At 47.4% G+C, this 22,766-nt stretch overlaps 1 protein-coding gene across 1 annotated transcript in view; it reads left to right on the plus strand.

The window, feature by feature from the left end:
* Nucleotides 1-16,484, plus strand: part of LOC140419565 (uncharacterized) — a 35,624-nt gene extending 19,140 nt beyond the window's left edge. Inside the window, exon 3 of the mRNA XM_072503481.1 lies at nt 15,585-16,484. Coding sequence (XP_072359582.1) covers nt 15,585-16,341 — 757 coding nt within the window. The 3' untranslated portion in view covers nt 16,342-16,484. The remainder of the gene's footprint in view (nt 1-15,584) is intronic.
* The last annotated feature ends 6,282 nt before the right edge of the window (nt 16,485-22,766 follow it).

Consider the following 22,766-nt stretch of genomic DNA (forward strand, 5'->3'; position numbering starts at 1 on the left):
ACAGTGCAGAGGAGGATTTATGTTGTATCCAACCTTGTGCTATACCTATTGTGGGAGTGTTTGATGGGGACAGCATCAAGAGAGATTTACTCTGTATCTAACACCATTTTTTATCAGCCTTGGGGAGTGTTTCATGGGGCAATGTAGAGGGAGCTGTGCTGTAACTGATTGGAGAATGGTTCAAGCTGGCACTTGGTACTCAGATTTTCCAGTATAGACACCCTTCACTTTAACCCCCCCCCCCACACACACACACACACACACACACACACACAGGCCCAGAGGGACAGTGAGAATCCTGAACATTGTTGTACAGTCTGCTCGATATTTCATAGGGCCTTTTTCTGGTCCATAGAATCCCTTCATTCCAGGAGGCCATTCGGCCCATCAAGTCTGCAGCGACCCTCTAATACGGCACCCCACTCAGGACCACTCCTCCACCCTATCCCCGTAACCCCACCTAACCTTTGGACACTCAGGGGAAATCTTTTAGAATGGCCAATCCACCTAACCTGTGCATCTTTGGACTGTGGGAGGAAACTGGAGCACCCGGAAGGAACCCACGCAGACACGGGGAGGAAGTGCAAACTCTACACAGTCACCCAAGGCCGGAATCGAACCCCCTCCCTCTGATCTCCAGTCAGCCACTGTTCGAATGAAAAGAGCCCCAGTTTCTCAATCTCTTCTCCACCCTCTCCATGCCTTGACATCCTTCCTGGTGTAAGGTCCCCAAAACCTGATCTAATATTCCAACTGCAGCCTCACCAATGATTTGTACAGATTTGCATGACCTCTGTCCTTTTGTATTCCACGCCCAGAATTATAAAACCTTGGATCCCATGTGTTTTTTAAACACTTTATCAACTTGTCCTCCCACATTTAAAAGTTTGTGTATCTGAAACTCTTTGGGAGATATTAACATAGCATGGCTGAAAGACATTGACATCCAATGTCTGATATAATGTGTGATATGGGAGAGAGAAGTTTAGTCTGAGTTAGAAACTCAAGCAGGCGCTTCACTGCAGATAGGTCACTGTAGAAACGCTGATAAGACATTCCTTCACTGCAGACAGGTCACCGTGGAAACGCTGATAAGACATTCCATTCCACAGAATCGACTCATTGGAAACTAATCAGATTGGGGCGAGGACAGATTTTGTCTGTTATTAACCTGAACATAAACTTAAACCAGAATGCATAATGGTACAGATTAAATTCTAATGTGTGATGTTTATAGCTACAGTAATGGAATTATCAGAAATAATAGAATTAACAGGCAGGGTAGTTTAGGGAAAATGAGGAAATTACTGAAGAAACGTAACTGCTGGGAACCGAGAATGTGTCCTTGTAAATCACAGATGAGAGAAATTCCTGCTGTCTTTTCCTCACTTGCTGCATGAACTGTGTTCCATACTGGGCACCAAACCTCAGGAAAGATACATTGCACTTGGTAACTGTCCAGTACAGATTGACGATGATGAAGTGAGGCTGATTAGCTGAGTGAATCCGTTCCCACACACAGAATATTAACGGTCACTCCTCAGTGTGAACAGGTCGATGAATCTCCAGGTCTGATTAAATCTATTCCACAATCCCCAGATTTCGAAAGCTTCTCCCAGCGAGACTACATATCGTTCGAAAGGTCAGACCATCAGCTAAAACGTCATCCACATTCCGAACACATGAACTGTTTCTCCCCCATTGAACAGGGTCTTTGAACAAAGAACAATACAGCACAGGAACAGGCCCATCAGCCCTCCAAGCCTGTACCAGTCATGATGCCAACCTTTGCCAAAACCCTCAGCACTTCCTTGTGTCGTATCCCTCTATACCCATCCTACCCATGTGTTTGTCAAGATGCCTTTTGAACGCCGTTAATGTATCTGCTTCCACAACCTCCCCTGGCAATGCATTCCAGGCACTCACCACCCTCTACGTAAAATAACCTACCTTGCACATCTCCACTAACTTTGCCCCAGGGACCTTAAACCTATGCCCCTTGCTGACTGACCCCTCCACCCTGGGAAAGAGTGCCCGCCCATCCACTCTATCCATGCCCCTCATAACCTTGTCGACATCTATCAGGTCACCCCTCAACCTCCGTCTTTCTAAGGAAAACAGTCCGAGTCTATTCAGCCTCTCCACATCGCTAACACCCTCCAGACTAGGCAACATCCTGGTAAACCTCCTCTGCACCTTCTCCAAAGCCTCCACATCCTTCTGGTACTGTGGCGACCAGAATTATGGACAATATTCCAAATGTGGCCTTAACAAGGTTCTATACAACAGTAGCATGACTTGCCAGTTTTTATAGAGGGCAGCACGGTAGCGTTGTGGATAGCACAATTGCTTCACAGCTCCAGGGTCCCATGTTCGATTCCGGCTTGGGTCACTGTCTGTGCGGAGTCTGCACATCCTCCCCGTGTGTGCGTGAGTTTCCTCCGGGTGCTCCGGTTTCCTCCCACAGTCCAAAGATGTGCAGGTTAGGTGGATTGGCCATGATAATTGAGTCGATTTCGGCGGCGTGAGAACAGCTGGTGAGTGGTTAGTCAGTTTCAGCGGGAGCATTGCGGAAGGAGGTTGCTGGGAGGTAAGTCAACCTTTAAAAGCACTTGTCTTTGCAGGGGCAGGCCAGTCGATTTCGGCGGCGTGAGAACAGCTGGTGAGTGGTGAGTCAGTTTCAGCGGGAGCATTGCGGAAGGAGGTTGCTGGGAGGTAAGTCAACCTTTAAAAGCACTTGTCTTTGCAGGGGCAGGCCAGTCGATTTTGGCGGCGTGAGAACAGCTAGTGAGTGGTGAGTCAGTTTCAGCGGGAGCATTGCGGAAGGAGGTTGCTGGGAGGTAAGTCAACCTTTAAAAGCACTTGTCTTTGCAGGGGCAGGCCAGTCGATTTCGGCGGCGTGAGAACAGCTGGTGAGTGGTGAGTCAGTTTCAGCGGGAGCATTGCGGAAGGAGGTTGCTGGGAGGTAAGTCAACCTTTAAAAGCACTTGTCTTTGCAGGGGCAGGCCAGTCGATTTCGGCGGCGTGAGAACAGCTGGTGAGTGGTGAGTCAGTTTCAGCGGGAGCATTGCGGAAGGAGGTTGCTGGGAGGTAAGTCAACCTTTAAAAGCACTTGTCTTTGCAGGGGCAGGCCAGTCGATTTCGGCGGCGTGAGAACAGCTGGTGAGTGGTGAGTCAGTTTCAGCGGGAGCATTGCGGAAGGAGGTTGCTGGGAGGTAAGTCAACCTTTAAAAGCACTTGTCTTTGCAGGGGCAGGCCAGTCGATTTCGGCGGCGTGAGAACAGCTGGTGAGTGGTGAGTCAGTTTCAGCGGGAGCATTGCGGAAGGAGGTTGCTGGGAGGTAAGTCAACCTTTAAAAGCACTTGTCTTTGCAGGGGCAGGCCAGTCGATTTCGGCGGCGGGAGAACAGCTGGTGAGTGGTGAGTCAGTTTCAGCGGGAGCATTGCGGAAGGAGGTTGCTGGGAGGTAAGTCAACCTTTAAAAGCACTTGTCTTTGCAGGGGCAGGCCAGTCGATTTCGGCGGCGTGAGAACAGCTGGTGAGTGGTGAGTCAGTTTCAGCGGGAGCATTGCGGAAGGAGGTTGCTGGGAGGTAAGTCAACCTTTAAAAGCACTTGTCTTTGCAGGGGCAGGCCAGTCGATTTCGGCGGCGTGAGAACAGCTGGCTGGTTAGTCAGTTTCAGCAGGAGCTGAGAATTTTTCTTTTTTTTAATTTTAAATTAGTTTTTTAGGCGGGAACAGGAAGTCGACCCGCGGACGTCTGGGAAGACCCTCTCCAATAAATTCTGGTGGATTGGAAACCCGAGACACTACACTACTGTAGTGTCTCCCACCCGCCCTCCTCCTCTAACCTAATAATAAAACCCATTGGTCTGAGGTAAGTACCATATTTTATTATATTATTATTTTTTAGCCAGATCTTGGTAGAAAGTTAGACGAATGGCAGGGAAGGGAGTGCAATGTTCCTCCTGCAGGATGTTTGAGGTGAGGGATGCAGTTAGTGTCCCTGCTGATTTTACCTGCAGGAAGTGCTGCCATCTCCAGCTCCTCCAAGACCGAGTTAGGGAACTGGAGCTGGAGTTGGAAGAACTTCGGATCATTCGGGAGGCAGAAGGGGTCATAGATAGCAGCTTCAGGGAATTAGTTACACCAAAGATTGGAGATAGGTGGGTAACTGTAAGAGGGACTGGGAAAAAACAGTCAGTGCAGGGATCCCCTGCGGTCGTACCCCTGAGAAACAAGTATACCGCTTTGGATACTTGTGGGGGGGGACGACTTACCAGGGGTAAGCCATGGGGTACGGGCCTCTGGCACGGAGTCTGTCCCTGTTGCTCAGAAGGGAAGGGGGGAGAGGAGCAGAGCATTAGTAATTGGGGACTCTATAGTCAGGGGCACAGATAGGAGATTTTGTGGGAGCGTGAGAGACTCCCGTTTGGTATGTTGCCTCCCAGGTGCAAGGGTACGTGATGTCTCGGATTGTGTTTTCCGGGTCCTTAGGGGGGAGGGGGAGCAGCCCCAAGTCGTGGTCCACATTGGCACCAACGACATAGGTAGGAAAGGGGACAAGGATGTCAGGCAGGCTTTCAGGGAGCTAGGATGGAAGCTCAGAACTAGAACAAACAGAGTTGTTATCTCTGGGTTGTTGCCCGTGCCACGTGATAGTGAGATGAGGAATAAGGAGAGAGAGCATTTAAACACGTGGCTACAGGGATGGTGCAGCCGGGAGGGATTCAGATTTTTGGATAACTGGGGCTCTTTCTGGGGAAGGTGGGACCTCTACAGACAGGATGGTCTACATCTGAACCTGAGGGGCACAAATATCCTGGGGGGGAGATTTGTTAGTGCTCTTTGGGGGGGTTTAAACTAATGCAGCAGGGGCATGGGAACCTGGATTGTAGTTTTAGGGTAAGGGAGAATGAGAGTATAGAGGTCAGGAGCACAGATTTGACATCGCAGGAGGGGGCCAGTGTTCAGGTAGGTGGTTTGAAGTGTGTCTACTTCAATGCCAGGAGTATACGAAACAAGGTAGGGGAACTGGCAGCGTGGGTTGGTACCTGGGACTTCGATGTTGTGGCCATTTCGGAGACATGGATAGAGCAGGGACAGGAATGGATGTTGCAGGTTCCGGGGTTTAGGTGTTTTAGTAAGCTCAGAGAAGGAGGCAAAAGAGGGGGAGGTGTGGCGCTGCTAGTCAAGAGCAGTATTACGGTGGCGGAGAGGATGCTAGATGGGGACTCTTCTGCCGAGGTAGTATGGGCTGAAGTTAGAAACAGGAAAGGAGAGGTCACCCTGTTGGGAGTTTTTTATAGGCCTCCTAATAGTTCTAGGGATGTAGAGGAAAGGATGGCGAAGATGATTCTGGATATGAGCGAAAGTAACAGGGTAGTTATTATGGGAGATTTTAACTTTCCAAATATTGACTGGAAAAGATATAGTTCGAGTACAATAGATGGGTCGTTTTTTGTACAGTGTGTGCAGGAGGGTTTCCTGAAACAATATGTTGACAGGCCAACAAGAGGCGAGGCCACGTTGGATTTGGTTTTGGGTAATGAACCAGGCCAGGTGTTGGATTTGGACCACAATTCGGTGACGTTTACGTTAATGATGGAAAGGGATAAGTATACACCGCAGGGCAAGAGTTATAGCTGGGGGAAGGGCAATTATGATGCCATTAGACGTGACTTGGGGGGGATAAGGTGGAGAAGTAGGCTGCAAGTGTTGGGCACACTGGATAAGTGGGGCTTGTTCAAGGATCAGCTACTGCGTGTTCTTGATAAGTATGTACCGGTCAGACAGGGAGGAAGGCGTCGAGCGAGGGAACCGTGGTTTACCAAGGAAGTGGAATCTCTTGTTAAGAGGAAGAAGGAGGCCTATGTGAAGATGAAGTGTGAAGTTTCGGTTGGGGCGATGGATAGTTACAAGGTAGCGAGGAAGGATCTAAAGAGAGAGCTAAGACGAGCAAGGAGGGGACATGAGAAGTATTTGGCAGGAAGGATCAAGGAAAACCCAAAAGCTTTCTATAGGTATGTCAGGAATAAGCGAATGACTAGGGAAAGAGTAGGACCAGTCAAGGACAGGGATGGGAAATTGTGTGTGGAGTCTGAAGAGATAGGCGAGATACTAAATGAATATTTTTCGTCAGTATTCACTCAGGAAAAAGATAATGTTGTGGAGGAGAATGCTGAGCTCCAGGCTAATAGAATAGATGGCATTGAGGTACGTAGGGAAGAGGTGTTGGCAATTCTGGACAGGCTGAAAATAGATAAGTCCCCGGGACCTGATGGGATTTATCCTAGGATTCTATGGGAGGCCAGGGAAGAGATTGCTGGACCTTTGGCTTTGATTTTTATGTCATCATTGGCTACAGGAATAGTGCCAGAGGACTGGAGGACAGCAAATGTGGTCCCTCTGTTCAAAAAGGGGAGCAGAGACAACCCCGGCAACTATAGGCCGGTGAGCCTCACGTCTGTAGTGGGTAAAGTCTTGGAGGGGATTATAAGAGACAAGATTTATAATCATCTAGATAGGAATAATATGATCAGGGATAGTCAGCATGGCTTTGTGAAGGGTAGGTCATGCCTCACAAACCTTATTGAGTTCTTTGAGAAGGTGACTGAACAGGTAGACGAGGGTAGAGCAGTTGATGTGGTGTATATGGATTTCAGCAAAGCGTTTGATAAGGTTCCCCACGGTAGGCTATTGCAAAAAATACGGAGGCTGGGGATTGAGGGTGATTTAGAGATGTGGATCAGAAATTGGCTAGCTGAAAGAAGACAGAGGGTGGTGGTTGATGGGAAATGTTCAGAATGGAGTACAGTCACAAGTGGAGTACCACAAGGATCTGTTCTGGGGCCGTTGCTGTTTGTCATTTTTATCAATGACCTAGAGGAAGGCGCAGAAGGGTGGGTGAGTAAATTTGCAGACGATACTAAAGTCGGTGGTGTTGTCGATAGTGTGGAAGGATGTAGCAGATTACGGAGGGATATAGATAAGCTGCAGAGCTGGGCCGAGAGGTGGCAAATGGAGTTTAATGTAGAGAAGTGTGAGGTGATTCACTTTGGAAGGAATAACAGGAATGCGGAATATTTGGCTAATGGTCAAGTTCTTGAAAGTGTGGATGAGCAGAGGGATCTAGGTGTCCATGTACATAGATCCCTGAAAGTTGCCACCCAGGTTGATAGGGTTGTGAAGAAGGCCTATGGAGTGTTGGCCTTTATTGGTAGAGGGATTGAGTTCCGGAGTCGGGAGGTCATGTTGCAGCTGTACAGAACTCTGGTACGGCCGCATTTGGAGTATTGCGTACAGTTCTGGTCACCGCATTATAGGAAGGACGTGGAGGCTTTGGAGCGGGTGCAGAGGAGATTTACCAGGATGTTGCCTGGTATGGAGGGAAAATCTTATGAGGAAAGGCTGATGGACTTGAGGTTGTTTTCGTTGGAGAGAAGAAGGTTAAGAGGAGACTTAATAGAGGCATACAAAATGATCAGGGGGTTGGATAGGGTGGACAGTGAGAGCCTTCTCCCGCGGATGGATATGGCTGGCACGAGGGGACATAACTTTAAACTGAGGGGTAATAGATATAGGACAGAGGTCAGAGGTAGGTTCTTTACACAAAGAGTAGTGAGGCCGTGGAATGCCCTACCTGCTACAGTGGTGAACTCGCCAACATTGAGGGCATTTAAAAGTTTATTGGATAAACATATGCCCTTAGTGTTGGGTGGGGTTACTGGGTTATGGGGATAGGTTGCAGGTGTTGACCTTGGGTAAGGTGCTCTTTCCAAGAGCTGGTGCAGACTTGATGGGCCGAATGGCCTCCTTCTGCACTGTAAATTCTATGATAATCTATGATACTTGATGCCCCGTCCAATGAATCCAAGCATTCCGTATGCTTTCTTGAGTACCTTGTCCATTTGTGCTGCGAACCTCAAACATCTGTGCACATGCAACACACAGATCTCTCTGACTTTCTATATTCCCAGGAGTTTTGCCATTTACGGTATATTTCCCCTCACAATATAATAATATTCTCCTTAATGCTACTCCTCCACCACTTTTACATCCTTCTCTATCACTCCAGATGCATCCCTATCCTCCAACGTTCAGCTGCCAATCCGACCCTTCCTTTAAACATGTTTTTCTGTGATAGCCACAACATCGTAATTCCAAGTACCAATAAGTGCTCTAAGTTCATCTGCCTCCCCACTATACTTCTGGCGTGGAAACAAATACACTTCAAACCATTATGTTTGAGCAGACAGGATGATGTTGTTCTCTTATTTTTGTTCTCCAATTCCCCTTCAGTTATTACACCTTCTACGCTAGCGCTCTGTTTCCCAACCCCCTGCCATACTAGTTTAAATCCTCCCGAGTGACTCAAGCAAACTTCCCAGCCAGGATATTGGTGCCCCTCCAGTTGAGATGCAACACGTCCTTTTTGTACATTTCGAGGATGACATCGACTCAGAGTCATGTGTTTCTCTTGTAGTCTTTCTGTGATTGGAGAAGGTGTTTCTCGACCCGCAGATCTTTGGCAGAGATCCCTCTCTGCCACTCTCTGCCTCTTCATTGAGGCGTTGGAATTCAAATGTAATAATAATAATCTTTATTCTTGTCACACGTAGGCTTACATTATCACAGCAATGAAGTTACTGTGAAAATCCCCAAGTCGCCACCTGTTCGGGTGACTAATTCACCCAACGGGGAGAATGTGCAGAGTCTGCACAGACAGTGACCCAAGTGGCAATTGAACCCAGGACCCTGGGGCTCTGAAGCAACAGTGCTAACCACTGTGCTACCGTGCTGCCCTAATGATACAGTTTGAGGAGCACTTTGTCACGATAGTGACTGATTGGCAGCTATGAGACAGGAGCTGAGGAGCATAATGTGGGAACAATTGTTCTTGGGCAAATGCAGAACAGTAATGTGGTGGTTGGTTAAGGAGCACTTGCTGCGAGTGCTGAATAGTTTTGTCCCAGTGAGATGAGGAAGGAATGGTAAAGTGAAGGAGTCTTGGATGACAAGAGAAGTGGAGCTTCTAGTCAAGAGGAACAAGGAAGCTTACGTAAGGTTGAGGAAGCAAGGATCTGGCACAGCTTTAGAGGGTTACAAAGTAGCCAGGAAGCAACTCAAAAATGGACTGAGGCGAGCTAGAAGGGGGCATGAAAAAGCCCTGGCGGGAAGGATTAGGGAGAACCCCAAGGCGTTCTATACTTCTGTGAGAAGTGAGGATGATCAGAGTGAGAGTAGGGCCGATCAGGTCTAGTGGAGGGAACTTGTGCCTAGAGTCTGAGGAGATGGGGGAGGGCCTAAATGAATATATTGCTTTAGTATTCACGGGAGAGAGGGATCTTGTTGCTCATGAGAGCAGTGTGAACCAGGTTAATAGACTCGAACAGGTTGACACTAAGAAGGAGAATGTGCTGGAAATTTTGAAAAGCATCAGGATAGATAAGCCCCTTGGGCCTGACGGAATATACCCAAGGTTACTACGGGAAGTGAGGGAGGAGATTGCTGCACCATTGGCAATGATCTTTGCGTTCTCGCACTCCACTGGATTGGTACCAGATGATTGGAGGGAGGCGAATGTTGTTCCCCTGTTCAAGAAAGGGAATAGGGAAATCCCTGGTAATTACAGACCCATCAGTCTTGCGTCTGTGGTGAGCAAATTATTGGAAAGGATTCTAAGAGATAGGATTTATGATTATTTAGAAAACCATCGTTTGATTAAAGATAGTCAGCATGGCTTTGATTGGTGCAGGTCATGCCTCACAAGCCTCATTGAATTCTTTGACGATGTGACGAGACACATTGATGAAGGTCAGGCAGTGGATGTGGTGTAAATGGATTTCAGTAAGACATTTGATAAGGTTCCCCATGGTAGGCTCATTCAGAAAGTTAGGGGGCATGGGATACAGGGAAATTTGGCTGTCTGGATACAGAATTGGTTGGCCAATAGAAGACAGCGAGTGGTAGTGGATGAAAAGTATTCCGCCTGGTGGCCGGTGACAAGTGGTGTCCTGCAGGAATCTGTTCTGGGACCTCTGCTCTTTGTGTTTTTTTATAAATGACTTGGATGAGGAAGTGGAAAGGTGGGCTAGTACGTTTGCCGATGACACAAAGGTTGGGGGAGTTGTAGATAGTGTTGAGCGACTGGGCTGAGAAGTGGCAGATGGAGTTCACCCTTGATAAATGTGAAGTGATTCATTTTGGAAGATCGAATTTGAATGCTGAATACAGAGTTCAAAGGCAGGATTCTTGGAAGTGTGGAGGAATAGAGGGATCTTGGGGTCCACGGACATAGATCCCTCAAAGATGCCACCCAGGTTGATAGGGTTGTTAAGAAGGCATATGCTGTGTTGGCTTTCATTAACAGGGGGATTGAGTTTCAGAGCCGTGAGATTTTGCTGCAGCTTTATAAAACCCTAGTTAGACCACACTTGGAATATTGTGTCCAGTTCTGGTCGCCTCATTATAGGAAGGATGTGGATGCTTTGGAGAGGATACAGAGGATATTTATCAGGATGTTGCCTGGACTAGAGGGCATGTCTTATGAAGAAACGTTGAGGGAGCTAGGGCTTTTCTCACTGGAGTGAAGAAGGAAGAGAGGTTATTTGATAGAGGTGTACAAGGTGATGAGAGGCATGGATAGAGTGGATAGCCAAAGACTTTACCCCAGGGCGGAAATGTCATCAAGGGACATACTTTTAAGGTGATTGGAGGAAGATATCGGGGAGATGTCAGAGGTAGGTTCTTTACACAGAGAGTGGTGGGTGCGTGGAATGCACTGCCAGCAGAGGTGGTGGAGACAGAGTCATTGGGGACTTTTAAGCAACTCTTGGACAGCCATATGAACAGCAGTAAATTGAAGGGGTGTACGTTAGGTTGATCTTCGATTAGGATAAATGGTCGGCACAACATCGTGGGCCGAAGGGCCTGTACTGTGTTGTACTGTTCTATGTTCTAAACTCTTCCTAGTCATTACGGTCAATGCTTATTACATAAGTGGGGAGTGAACAGGAGTGGAGTAAATTCAGAGACAGGCAAGGCAGCACCCAGTTATTAGCCTTGACCATAACACCAGCTTTTTCAGCATTGTTTCTCCAGAGTTATTAAACCACTCGAAGGAAGGAAGCACAGGTTCGGGTGCAGCCTCAGTCACCAATAGTAATTATATATAAAGTCGAGGTCTTGAAATATGTGAAGGTATGATCAATAAGTTTGCAGATCAAAAATTGTTGGTGTGGTAACTAGCGAGGAGAAAAGCCTTAAATTACAGGATGATACAGATGGACTGGATATGGGCAGAACAGTGGCAAATGGAATTTAAGCAGGAAAAGTGGCAGCTCTTGTACAGAGTCAGTAGAGACATGGTATGCCGAGTGACATCTGGTCTGGATCATTCTAGAAAACATTGAACATTCACTATCACGAGCAAGAGGGAAGAAGATAGAGGAATGACTGATTCTGGGATTGAACCCAACAAGAGTTGCATCTTCTGGGGAGGATAGAGGAAGGACCCATTGAGGAAGAAAACCTTAAATTCTGCATTCTTCCACAGGAGAGCAGCATTTAATCATTCTGAGAAATGGAGAATAGCAGAATACCCATTGACAATAATTTGTTTGATTATTTTTATCAACTGGTAACCAATTTACTGTTTGTGGTGTCAATGGTGCGGCTCTTATCCAACATTCCCTGCGGATGTGAATGTGCCCGATTCACTGCACAGGAACCCAGTGCGCAGACGCATTGCTGGGTGTATCGAGCATGCGCAATGTCACTTTGCTCGGAGGTCTGCGCGTGTTGGAGCGGCTGTTTCCAGCGGTGAGGCAGAGGGAGGAATGGAGCTGGGAGTGGGGGTGGGGAGGGAGTGAAAGTTTAATAAACACCCCCTGCTGGTCACAAGGCCGGCATAAGACCCTGCAAGTCCCGTGTTTGCAGTTGCGGAGCTGTTATCCGGTGTCAGGCCCAGTTCCAAGGCCGCCATCTTTGTTTAGCGGAGCTGAGGGGCCACCTTGATGACGTAACAGATGCGGTGCTTCAGGATCCCGGTGACACTCGCTGTGATTGTTGGACAATCAGCGAGTCAGCTTGAGCCTGTGGCCGCTCTGACCATCTGAAACCGTCACAGTGCCCGGGTGATTGACGGCAGCTCCCGACCAATAGGAAGAGGAGGGGCGGGTCTAGCGGACTGAGAGAGGGCGGCTGGTCCTCCAAGTGAATAAAAGGCAGGACCCACTGTGATGAAAGCATGCGCAGGAGAAGGGCGCCTTCGTCAGAGCTGTTTTAACAGTATGGAGGAAAAGAGAGATCGCGGGGGTGGGCGGAAACGTTGCGAAAAACTGTTGTAAACCGCGGAAAAGAGTTTCCTGGACCCAGTTTGTACCGAGCGGAGCTGCAGCTCCTCATCAATGCCAACATTGAGGGCATTTAAAAGTTTATTGGATAAACATATGGATGATAATGGCATAGTGTAGGTTAGATGGCTTTTGTTTCGGTGCAACATCGTGGGCCGAAGGGCCTGTACTGCGCTGTATTGTTCTATGTTCTATGTTCTATCTTCGGCTCTGATTAATGGCCGCCATCTTTATTGGATGTGCATCAGGGCGCATGCGCGTTTGGCATCTTTGTCAGGGCGTTGTTTCAATGAGTGGGAGGAGCTTATTCCCCATTGTTCAGAATGGAGACAACCTGTCCATCAAACTGCATTAGAACATAGAACATTACAGCGCAGTACAGGCCCTTCAGCCCTCGATGTTGCGCCGACCTGTGAAACCACTAAAGCCCATCTACACTATTCCCTTATTGTCCATATGTCTATCCAATGACCATTTGAATGTCCTTAGTGTTGGCGAGTCCACTACTGTTGCATGCAGGGCATTCCACGCCCCTACCACTCTCTTGAGTAAAGAACCTACCTCTGACATCTGTCTTATATCTATCTCCCTTTAATTTAAAGGTATGTCCCCTCGTGCTAGACATCACCATCCAAGGAAAAAAGCTCTCACTGTCCACCCTATCCAATCCTCTGATCATCTTTTATGCCTCAATTAAGTCACCTCTTAACCTTCTCTCTAACGAAAACAGCCTCAGGTCCCTCAGCCTTTCCTCATAAGATCTTCCCTCCATACCAGGCAACATTCTGGTAAATCTCCTCTGCACCCTTTCCAATGCTTCCACTTCCTTCCTATAATGCGGCAACCAGAATTGCACGCAATACTCCAAATGCGGCCGCACCAGAGTGTTGTATAGCTGCAACATGACCTCATGGCTCCTAAACTCAATCCCTCTACCAATAAAAGCTAACACACCGTACGCCTTCTTAACAACCCTCTCAACCTGGGTGGCAACTTTCAGGAATCTATGTACATGGACACCAAGATCTCTCTGCTCATCCACACTGCCAAGAATCTTACCATTAGCCCAGTACTCTTCCTGTTATTCCTTTCAAAATGAATCACATCACCCTTTTCTGCATTAAACTCCATTTGCCACCTCTCAGCCCAGCGCTGCAGCTTATCTATGTCGCTCTGTAACTTGTAACATCCTTCCGCACTGTCCACAACTCCACTGACTTTAGTGTCATCTGCAAATTTACTCACCCATCCTTCTACGCCCTCCTCCAGGTCATTTATAAAAATGACAAACAGCAGTGGCCCCAAAACAGATCCTTGTGGTACACCACTAGTAACTGGACTCCAGTCTGAACATTTCCCATCAACCACCACCCATTGTCTTCTTCCAGCTAGCCAATTTCTGATCCAAACTGCTAAATCACCCTGAATCCCATGCCTCCGTATTTTCTGCAGTAGCCTACTGTGGGGAACCTTATCAAACGCTTTACTGAAATCCATATATACCACATCAACTGCTTTACCCTCATCCACCTGTTTGGTCACCTTCTCAAAGAACTCTATAAGGTTTGTGAGGCACGACCTACCCTTCACAAAACCGTGTTGACTTTCTCTAATCAAATTATTCCATTCCAGATGATTATACATCCTTTCTCTTATAAACCTTTCCAAGATTTTTCCCACAACAGAAGTAAGGCTCACTGGTCTATAGTTACCGGGGTTATCTCTACTCCCCTTCTTGAACAAGGGGACAACATTTGCTATCCTCCAGTCTTCTGGCACTATTCCTGTAGACAAAGATGACTTAAAGATCAAAGCCAAAGGCTCAGCAATCTCCTCCCTAGCTTCCCAGAGAATCCTCGGATAAATCCCATCCGGCCCAGGGGACTTATCTATTTTCACACTTTCCAGAATTGCTAACACCACCTCCTTATGAACCTCAAGCCCTTCTAGTCTCGTAGCCTGAATCTCAGTATTCTCCTCGACAACATTGTCTTTTTCCTGTGTGAATACTGACAAAAAATATTCATTTCGCACCTCTCCTATCTCCTCGGACTCCACGCACAACTTCCCACTAATGTCCTTGACTGGCCCTACTCTTACCCTAGTCATTCTTTTATTCCTGACATATCTATAGAAAGTCCCAATTTCTTGTTGGTGGGGCAGAGTGGAGGCAGAGAGAGAAAGGAAAGGAAGCCAAGCCTGCTCTCCGGATTTCACTGTCTTGTCAGACATTATGTCCCATGTGTCCAAAGCTCTGGGGCTCTGTTCAGTGACATGAGTTCCTTTGCTGGAACTTTTCTGGTAAATCTCCTCTGCACCTTCTACAAGAACCTTCACATTCTTCCTGAAGAGTGGTCACCAAAGCTTTATAAAGATTCAGAGAACAGAATTAGAACCATAGAATTCCTACAGTGCAGAAGGAGGCCATTCGGCCCATCCCGTCTGCGCTGATTCTCTGAAAGGGCACTTTGCCTAGGCCCACACTCCAACCCTGTCCCTGTAACCCCATAGCCCCACCTAACCTGCACATACTGGACACTGAGGGGCAATTTATCAAGGCCAATCCACCTAACTTTCACTTCTTTGGACTGTTGGAGGGAATCTGAGCACCGGGTGGAAACCCACGCAGACACGGGGGGGAAAGTGCAAACTCCTCACAGACAGTCATCAAGGTTGGAATTGAACCCGGGTCCCTGGTGCTGCGAGGCTGCAGTGCTAACCACTGTGCCACCAGAAGCATAGTTTTTGGTATCAATATTACTGTTTATGAAGCTCAACATCGAATTTGCTTTGCCAACTATCTCTTGATATGTCTTGTAAATATACAAAATCCCTCTTCACCTCTTTCTCTTCCCAAAGAGATCAGTCGGTTTTTACAACAATTGAGCAGCTTATATGGTCACTTTTTCCCCACAAATGACCACATTCATTCAGCTCAATTTCACAACCTGCCTTTGTGTTTATGTGGGTTCTCTCTCACTCCCTATTTTCTGTTTTGAATCAGTTTCACAGGGTGTTCGAAGGGGAGGCTTCAAAGTCCAAAAACCCAAACCAAGCATCAGATCAGGATCTGACAGAGTCCTCAATTTATCATATCCTGAATATCAGCGGATTTTGAACATGGAAGGAAAAAGCATCGTTCACAGTGGGGAGAAACCATACACATGTGTGTGTGGGCGAGGATTCAGTCAATCACCAGGTCTCACAAACCACAAATGCAGTGAAACTGAGGAGAAACCGTGGAAATGTGCGGACTGTGGGAAAGGATTCAGTTCCCCATCCAAGCTAGAAACTCATCGACGCAGTCACACTGGGGAGAGACCATTCACCTGCTCAAAGTGTGGGAAGGGATTCACACAGTCTTTCGACCTGCGGAAACACCAGCGAGTTCACACTGGGGAAAGACCATTCACCTGCTCAAAGTGTGGGAAGAGATTCACTCAGTCATCCACTTTGTCCACACACCAGCGAATTCACACTGGGGAGAGACCATTCACCTGTTCAGAGTGTGGGAAAGGATTCAGTAAGTCATCCCACCTGCTGAGACACCAGCGAGTTCACACTGGGGAGAGACCATTCACATGCACCAAGTGTGGGAAGGGATTCACTAAGTCATCTTCCCTGCTGAGTCACCAGCGAATTCACACTGGGGAGAGACCATTCACCTGCTCCAAATGTGGGAAGGGATTCACTGAGTCATCCACTCTGTCCACACACCAGCGAGTTCACACTGATGAGAGACCATTCCAATGTCCAGACTGCGGGAAGTGCTATAAAAGTTCTGGGGAACTGATGAGCCATCAACGTGTTCACACTGATGAGAAACCGTTCAGGTGCTCTCACTGCGGGACTGGGTTCAGGCAATCATCTAACCTCACTGTACATCAGCGGATTCACACTGGGGAGAGGCCATACACTTGCGCCAAGTGTGGGAAGGGATTCACCACTTCATCCAACCTGCTGACACACCAGCGAGGCCACAAATAACTACAGCGATTGTATTTTGCTGTTCCTCACATTCAGGACTGAACCATGTTCATTTGGGTCTCTTTCTTCTGATAACAAACTCCAGCCCATTTACAGGGGCTAATATTCTGGCTAAAAGTCAAATAAATTAGATTTGTGTTAAATACGCAGTGTGTGGATACTTTTTAATATCTCTGACACAAGTTAGTTCCTTTTGAAGTACTCTCGCTCTTCCCCTGTCCCTTCCATCCTCACCTCCAACAAGAAGTGTGAGGAGCTTGTGGAGCTTCTTTGTGACTGAGATTGAGTAAACCCATATCTTTCTCTAGTTTCTCTCCCATCTCCCCTCATGCCCTCTGAGAGCTCATCTTGTCCATGAGGTCCAGCTCCTGCTCCATCGAATCTATTCCCACTGAGCTACTGATCAGCCAACTACCGTGTCCACAGATATTGTCAACATTTCTCTCTCTTCAGGTACATTCCCTCTGTCCTTCAAATCTGCCATCATCACCCCCTCCACAATAAAACAAACCCTTGGCCCTGCCAGCCTTAAAAATTACTGCCCCGTCTTCAACCTCCCTGTCCTCTCCAAACTCTTTGAACATGTTGTCACCTCCCAACTCCTTGCTCATCTTTCCCAGAACTCCCATGTTTGAACCCCTTCAATCAGGTCTCTGCCCTGTCACAGTGAAATACAAGAGACAAACAGAATCTTACCCGGAGAGAAAGACAGACAATCCGGGAGCTTGGATCCGACACGGATATGTTCATAAGACCCAGAAGACAAGGGTAGCAGCACAGTCATTATCGAGAGACAACAATACCTGCTGGAGACAGACCGACAACTAAACAACACGAATCATAACACCAAGCTACCTAGACCCATATACCCAAAACAGCCAGACATATTAACCAAAAACAGATGGAATTTCTGAGGGGATAACAGGTAGAACAAAGGAAGTTCTACCTGCTCCCTAAAATACCCAAACACATATTATTAATATTCTTTGTTATTGCCACAAGTAGGCTTACATTAACACTGCAATGAAGTTACCGTGAAAAGCCCCTAGTCGCCACAATCCGGTGCCTGTTCGGGTACACAGAGGGAGAATTCAAAATGTCTAAATTACCTGACAAGCACATCTTTCGGGACTTGTGGGAGGAAACCGGAGCACCCGGAGGATACCCACGCAGACAAGGAGGGAACGTGCAGACACCGCACAGACCATGACCCAAACGGGAATTGAACTCGGAATCCTGGCGCTATGAAGCAACAGTGCTACCCACTGTGCTACCTTCGGAAATACCAGCAGACAGACGCATCGGATCAGACTGAGAGAGAAAATCCTCCAGAATCAGAGAACTTACAATACAGAAGGAGGCCATTCCACCCATTGAGCCTGCATCGGCCCTTGGAAAAGCACCCTATTTAAGACCAAGCCTCCACCCTATCCCCGTAACCCAGTAACTCTGATGATATTGAGTTCTTCCTGGCCCCAGTCTAGTCTCAGTCAAAGGCTAAGTCGGATTGTAGGCATTGATTTATTTTATTTCAAATAGCTTGCAAGCTCCACTCACTCTGATAACAGGCAGGAGACATGTCTCTTGAAACCTCCAGAGCGAGTGAGACAAAGGAAGCACAGCATCTGGATTCACACACACATGGATTCAGCATCGAGTTTCACATACTCACGACCAAATAAGGTAACGGATTGGATTGGATTTGTTTATTGTCACGTGTACCGAGGTACAGTGAAAAGTATTTTTCTGCGAGCAGCTCAACAGATCATTAAGTACATGAGAAGAAAAGGGAATAAAAGAAAATGCATAATAGGGCAACATAAGCACTGGCATCGGATGAAGCATACAGGGTGTAGTGTTAATGAAGTCAGTCCATAAGAGGGTCATTTAGGAGTCTGGTGACAGTGGGGAAGAAGCTGTTTTTGAGTCTGTTCGTGCGTGTTCTCAGACTTCTGTATCTCCTGCCCGATGGAAGAAGTTGGAAGAGTGAGTAAGCCGGGTGGGAGGGATCTTTGATTATACTGCCCCCTTTCCCCTGGCAGCGGGAGGTGTAGATGGAGTCAATGGATGGGAGGCAGATTTGTGTGATGGACTGGGCGGTGTTCACAACTCTCTGAAGTTTCTTGCGGTCCTGGGCCGAGCAGTTGCCATACCAGGCTGTGATGCAGCCCGATAGGATGCTTTCTATGGTGCATCTGTAAAAGTTGGTAAGAGTCAATGTGGACATGCCGAATTTCCTTAGTTTCCTGATGAAGTATAGGCGCTGCTGTTGAAACTGCTAACCATCTCCACCTCGGCCCTGTTGATGCTGACAGGGGTGTGTACAGTACTTTGCTTCCTGAAGTCAATGACCAGCTCTTTAGTTTTGCTGGCATTGAGGGAGAGATTGTTGTCGCTACACCACTCCACTAGGTTCTCTATCTCCCTCCTGTATTCGGACTCATCGTTATTCGAGATCCGGCCCACTATGGTCGTATCATCAGCAAACTTGTAGATGGAGTTGGAACCAATTTTTGCCACGCAGTCGTGTGTGTACAGGGAGTAGAGTAGGGGGCTAAGTACGCAGCCTTGTGGGGCGCCGGTGTTGAGGACTATTGTGGAGGAGGTGTTGTTGTTCATTCTTACTGATTGTGGTCTGTTGGTCAGAAAATCGAGGATCCAGTTGCAGAGTGGGGAGCCAACTCCTAGGTTTTCGAGCTTTGATATGAGCTTGGCTGGGATTATGGTGTTGAAGATGGTGACAAATACAAGATTCTCATAGGTCTTTCTCCCACATTCCTTGACCTGGCCATATAAGCTGACCCTGGGCCCCTCTTACCCAGCATCCTCTGCACAAAGAACCGATCCTAATGGCTGCCCAGCCCCCTCTTCATGGTTTGCGAAATCCCAGTTACAGGCAATTACAGACTGCCCCCCATTTTCTCCAGCCTAAGCTAGAGATGTTTAAAAGTCCGCTAACCTAACTCCTTATTCTACTGTAATAAGATTTTACTCCAAATTTGGCCTACCTACCCATCTTGCCTTTCTGTTCATTTCCTCAACTCCACTTAACCTTTCTTTGGACACATAAGGGGCAATTTAGCGTGGTCAATCCACCCAACCTACACATCTTTGGAGAAAACTGGAGCACCCAGAGGGAACCCACACAGACACGGGGAGAATGTGCAAACTCCACACATCCACACCAGGCTGGAATTGAACCCAGGTCGCTGGTGCTGTGATGCAGCAGTGCTAACCAGTGTGCCACCATGCTACATCTGTGGCGAGTGAAACAGAATTAACAAAGAACAAAGAAAAGTACAGCACAGGAACAGGCCCTTCGGCCCTCCAAGCCCATGCCGCCCATCTAAACTAAAATCTTCTACCCTTCCTGGGTCAGTATCCCTCTATTCCCATCCTATTCATGTATTTGTCAAGATGCCCCTTTAATGTCACCATCGTTCCTGCTTCCACCACCTCCTCCGGCAGCGAGTTCCAGGCACCCACTATCCTCTGTGTAAAAAAACTTGCCTCGTACATCTCCTCTAAACCTTGCCCCTCGCACCTTAAACCTATGCCCCCTAGTAATTGACCCCTCTACCCTAGGGAAAAGCCTCTGACTATCCACTCTGTCTATGCCCCTCATAATTTTGTAGACCTCTATCAGGTCGCCCCTCAACCTCCTTCGTTCCGATGAGAACAAACCGAGTTTATTCAACCGCTCCTCATAGCTAATGTCCTCCATACCAGGCAACATCCTGGTAAATCTCTTCTGCACCCTCTCTAAAGCCTCCACATCCTTCTGGTAGTGTGCGACCAGAATTGAACACTATACTCCACGTGTGGTCTAACTAAGGTTCTATACAGCTGCAACAAGACTTGCCAATTCTTATACTCAATGCCCCGGCCAATGAAGGCAAGCATGCTGTATGCCTTCTTGACTACCTTCTCCACCTGTGTTGCCCCTTTCAGTGACCTGTGGACCTGTACACTTAGATCTCTCTGACTAACAATAACGTTTGTTGTTCATTGTTGTAACAGTTCTGTAGAAGGGTCAATGGACTCTAAAAAAAGTCCATTGAAGTGGAAAGAAAATGTTTTATTCTGAAGTTTGAGTTAGTAAGAAGTTTCAGTCTGTGTGAAGCTCAATCTTCAATCACACAAAGCCCACAGTCTGATTTACTGGAGGACCAGAGTCCACCCGATCCTCCAAGTTTTCCCATTGGTCAACACCTTTCAGGCAGGAAATGAGATCCTGGAACCCAGGCCCACGTGGCCAATGGGAAGAACTCCAAATGATGCAGAGCCTCAGCCAATGAGGGAGATCCGCGATCAACCCCGCCCCTCATTCCCTCCGATTGGTTGGAGGACCAGCCTCTCCCATTCGGATAAGCGGAGGCAGCGTTAGGGGCAGTGGGTGGGAGGGGAGGCCTCAAAGCTTAAAACAAGAAATTACCAGTCTCGAGTTTGCACTGAGCGGGAAGGTTTCCTGCAGAGTATTTCCCCAGTTAACCACCAGCATCCTCATCGGGGACAGGGCGCATGCGCGGCGATCCCTGTCCACTCAGCAGGACTGACAGTGATGGATTCTGGAAACTCCTTTTACAGGGGGTTACAAGGGGAGGATTTAAACACAGCAAAGTGAAATCAAACAAGACTGTTTTGAACCAGATATATTGACAATTTTTATATGATGCAGAGCAAGGCCAGCAGTGTAGGCCGCACTGTGGTTTCACAGCACCAGGGTCCCAGGTTCAATTCCTGGCTTGGGTCACTGTCGGTGCAGGATCTTCACATTTTTCCTGTGTCTGCGTGAGTTTCCTCCGTGTGCTCGTGTTTCCTCTAACAAGTCCTGAAAGACATGCTGTTAGGTAATTTGGACATTCTGAATTCTCCCTCACTGTACCCGAACAGCCCCGGAATGTGGCGACTAGGGGATTTTCACAGTAACTTCATTGCAGTGTTAATGTAAGCCTACTTGTGACAATAAAGATTATTATTATAAATAAATCAAATCAAAACCTGGGTGACTGTCACATTCAGGGTGAGGTCTGTCTTGGATTAAAAACTCGAGGACCACTTGTCATCACAGAATCCTAGAAATTTACAGCAAAGAGGAGGCCATTCAGCCCACTTTCCACCTCTTGGTCTGTAGCCCTGCAGGTCACAGAAACTCCACATCAGGGTGTCTTTAAATGTGATGAGGGTTTCTGTCTCTACCACCCTTTCAGACAGAGTTCCAGATCCCCACCACACCCCCAAGTGAATAAAATCCTCAATTCCCCTCTAATCCTTCCAATGGATACTTAAATCTCTGCCCCCAGGTTACTGACCTGTCTGTTAATGAAATAGGTCCTTCTGCCGTCTGATCCACTATATCTGGGACCCTCATAATGTTACACACCTCAATTATATGTCCACTCAGCCTCCTCTGTTCCACAGAAAACAATCCCAGTCGATCCAATCTTTCCTCAGTTAAAATTCCCCACTCGGGTGTGTGTTGTGTGGGTCTCGGCGCATTTCCAGTCACACTGATGTTTGAAATCTTTTCTCATAAACAGAACAGAGAAACATTTCTCCTTTCACATTCAAAGGCCGATGTTATTCAGATTCTGATGGAGCAAGTGATTGTTACATCTCTGTGATGTTTTGTTTGAGTTTCCACTTGCAAAATTTCCTCTCTAATACCCTTTAAAATAAGTTTAAAAACATCATCACTGTACAGTATATTAGAAATTCAGAACAGACAATTCCAGTTTCTGTGGACTAATCTTTTATCTCTTGTTACCCCAAATAAGTGGTCCAAACAAACTGAAAGAAGACAAAATTCGCAACATAATCAAAGGGAAGCTTCCTCACTAAACCAGAATGTTGTTTCCAGTGTTTAGGAGTTGCCTGCTCCTGTACCCTGAGGCTCCCACCAGTTGTGGAAGGTAGCAAGTGTACCATTGGCCACCACTGCTCCCTTTCAATGAAGTGGAGATGCCGGCGTTGGACTGGGGTGAGCACAGTCAGAAGTCTTACAACACCAGGTTAAAGTCCAACAGGTTTGTTTCAAACACTAGCTTTCGGAGCACTGCTCCTTCCTCAGGTGAATGAGGAATTCACCTGTTCCATTCACCTGAGGAAGGAACAGTGCTCCGAAAGCTAGTGTTTGAAACAAACCTGTTGGACTTTAACCTGGTGTTGTAAGACTTCCCATTTCAATGAAACGTTGGAAGGCAATCTGACAGCTGCCCAACCTCCATAGGAACTGCTCATTGAGGTTCAACAAATGTCTTTGTTAATCAGCCCCCAAAAAAGATCCAGGAGAAGAATTTCAGATTCGCCCAGCCTCCTCCACACTGAGCAGCCAATGATTAGGAGCCTGGGGCTGAAGTGTAACCAAAGTTGAGGAGCAGCCCCTTCAGGAAACTATACAGAGGCTGCAACCTCTCACACTGAAT

This window comes from Scyliorhinus torazame, chromosome 5, assembly GCF_047496885.1.
Source record: "Scyliorhinus torazame isolate Kashiwa2021f chromosome 5, sScyTor2.1, whole genome shotgun sequence".
Lineage (NCBI taxonomy): Eukaryota > Metazoa > Chordata > Chondrichthyes > Carcharhiniformes > Scyliorhinidae > Scyliorhinus > Scyliorhinus torazame.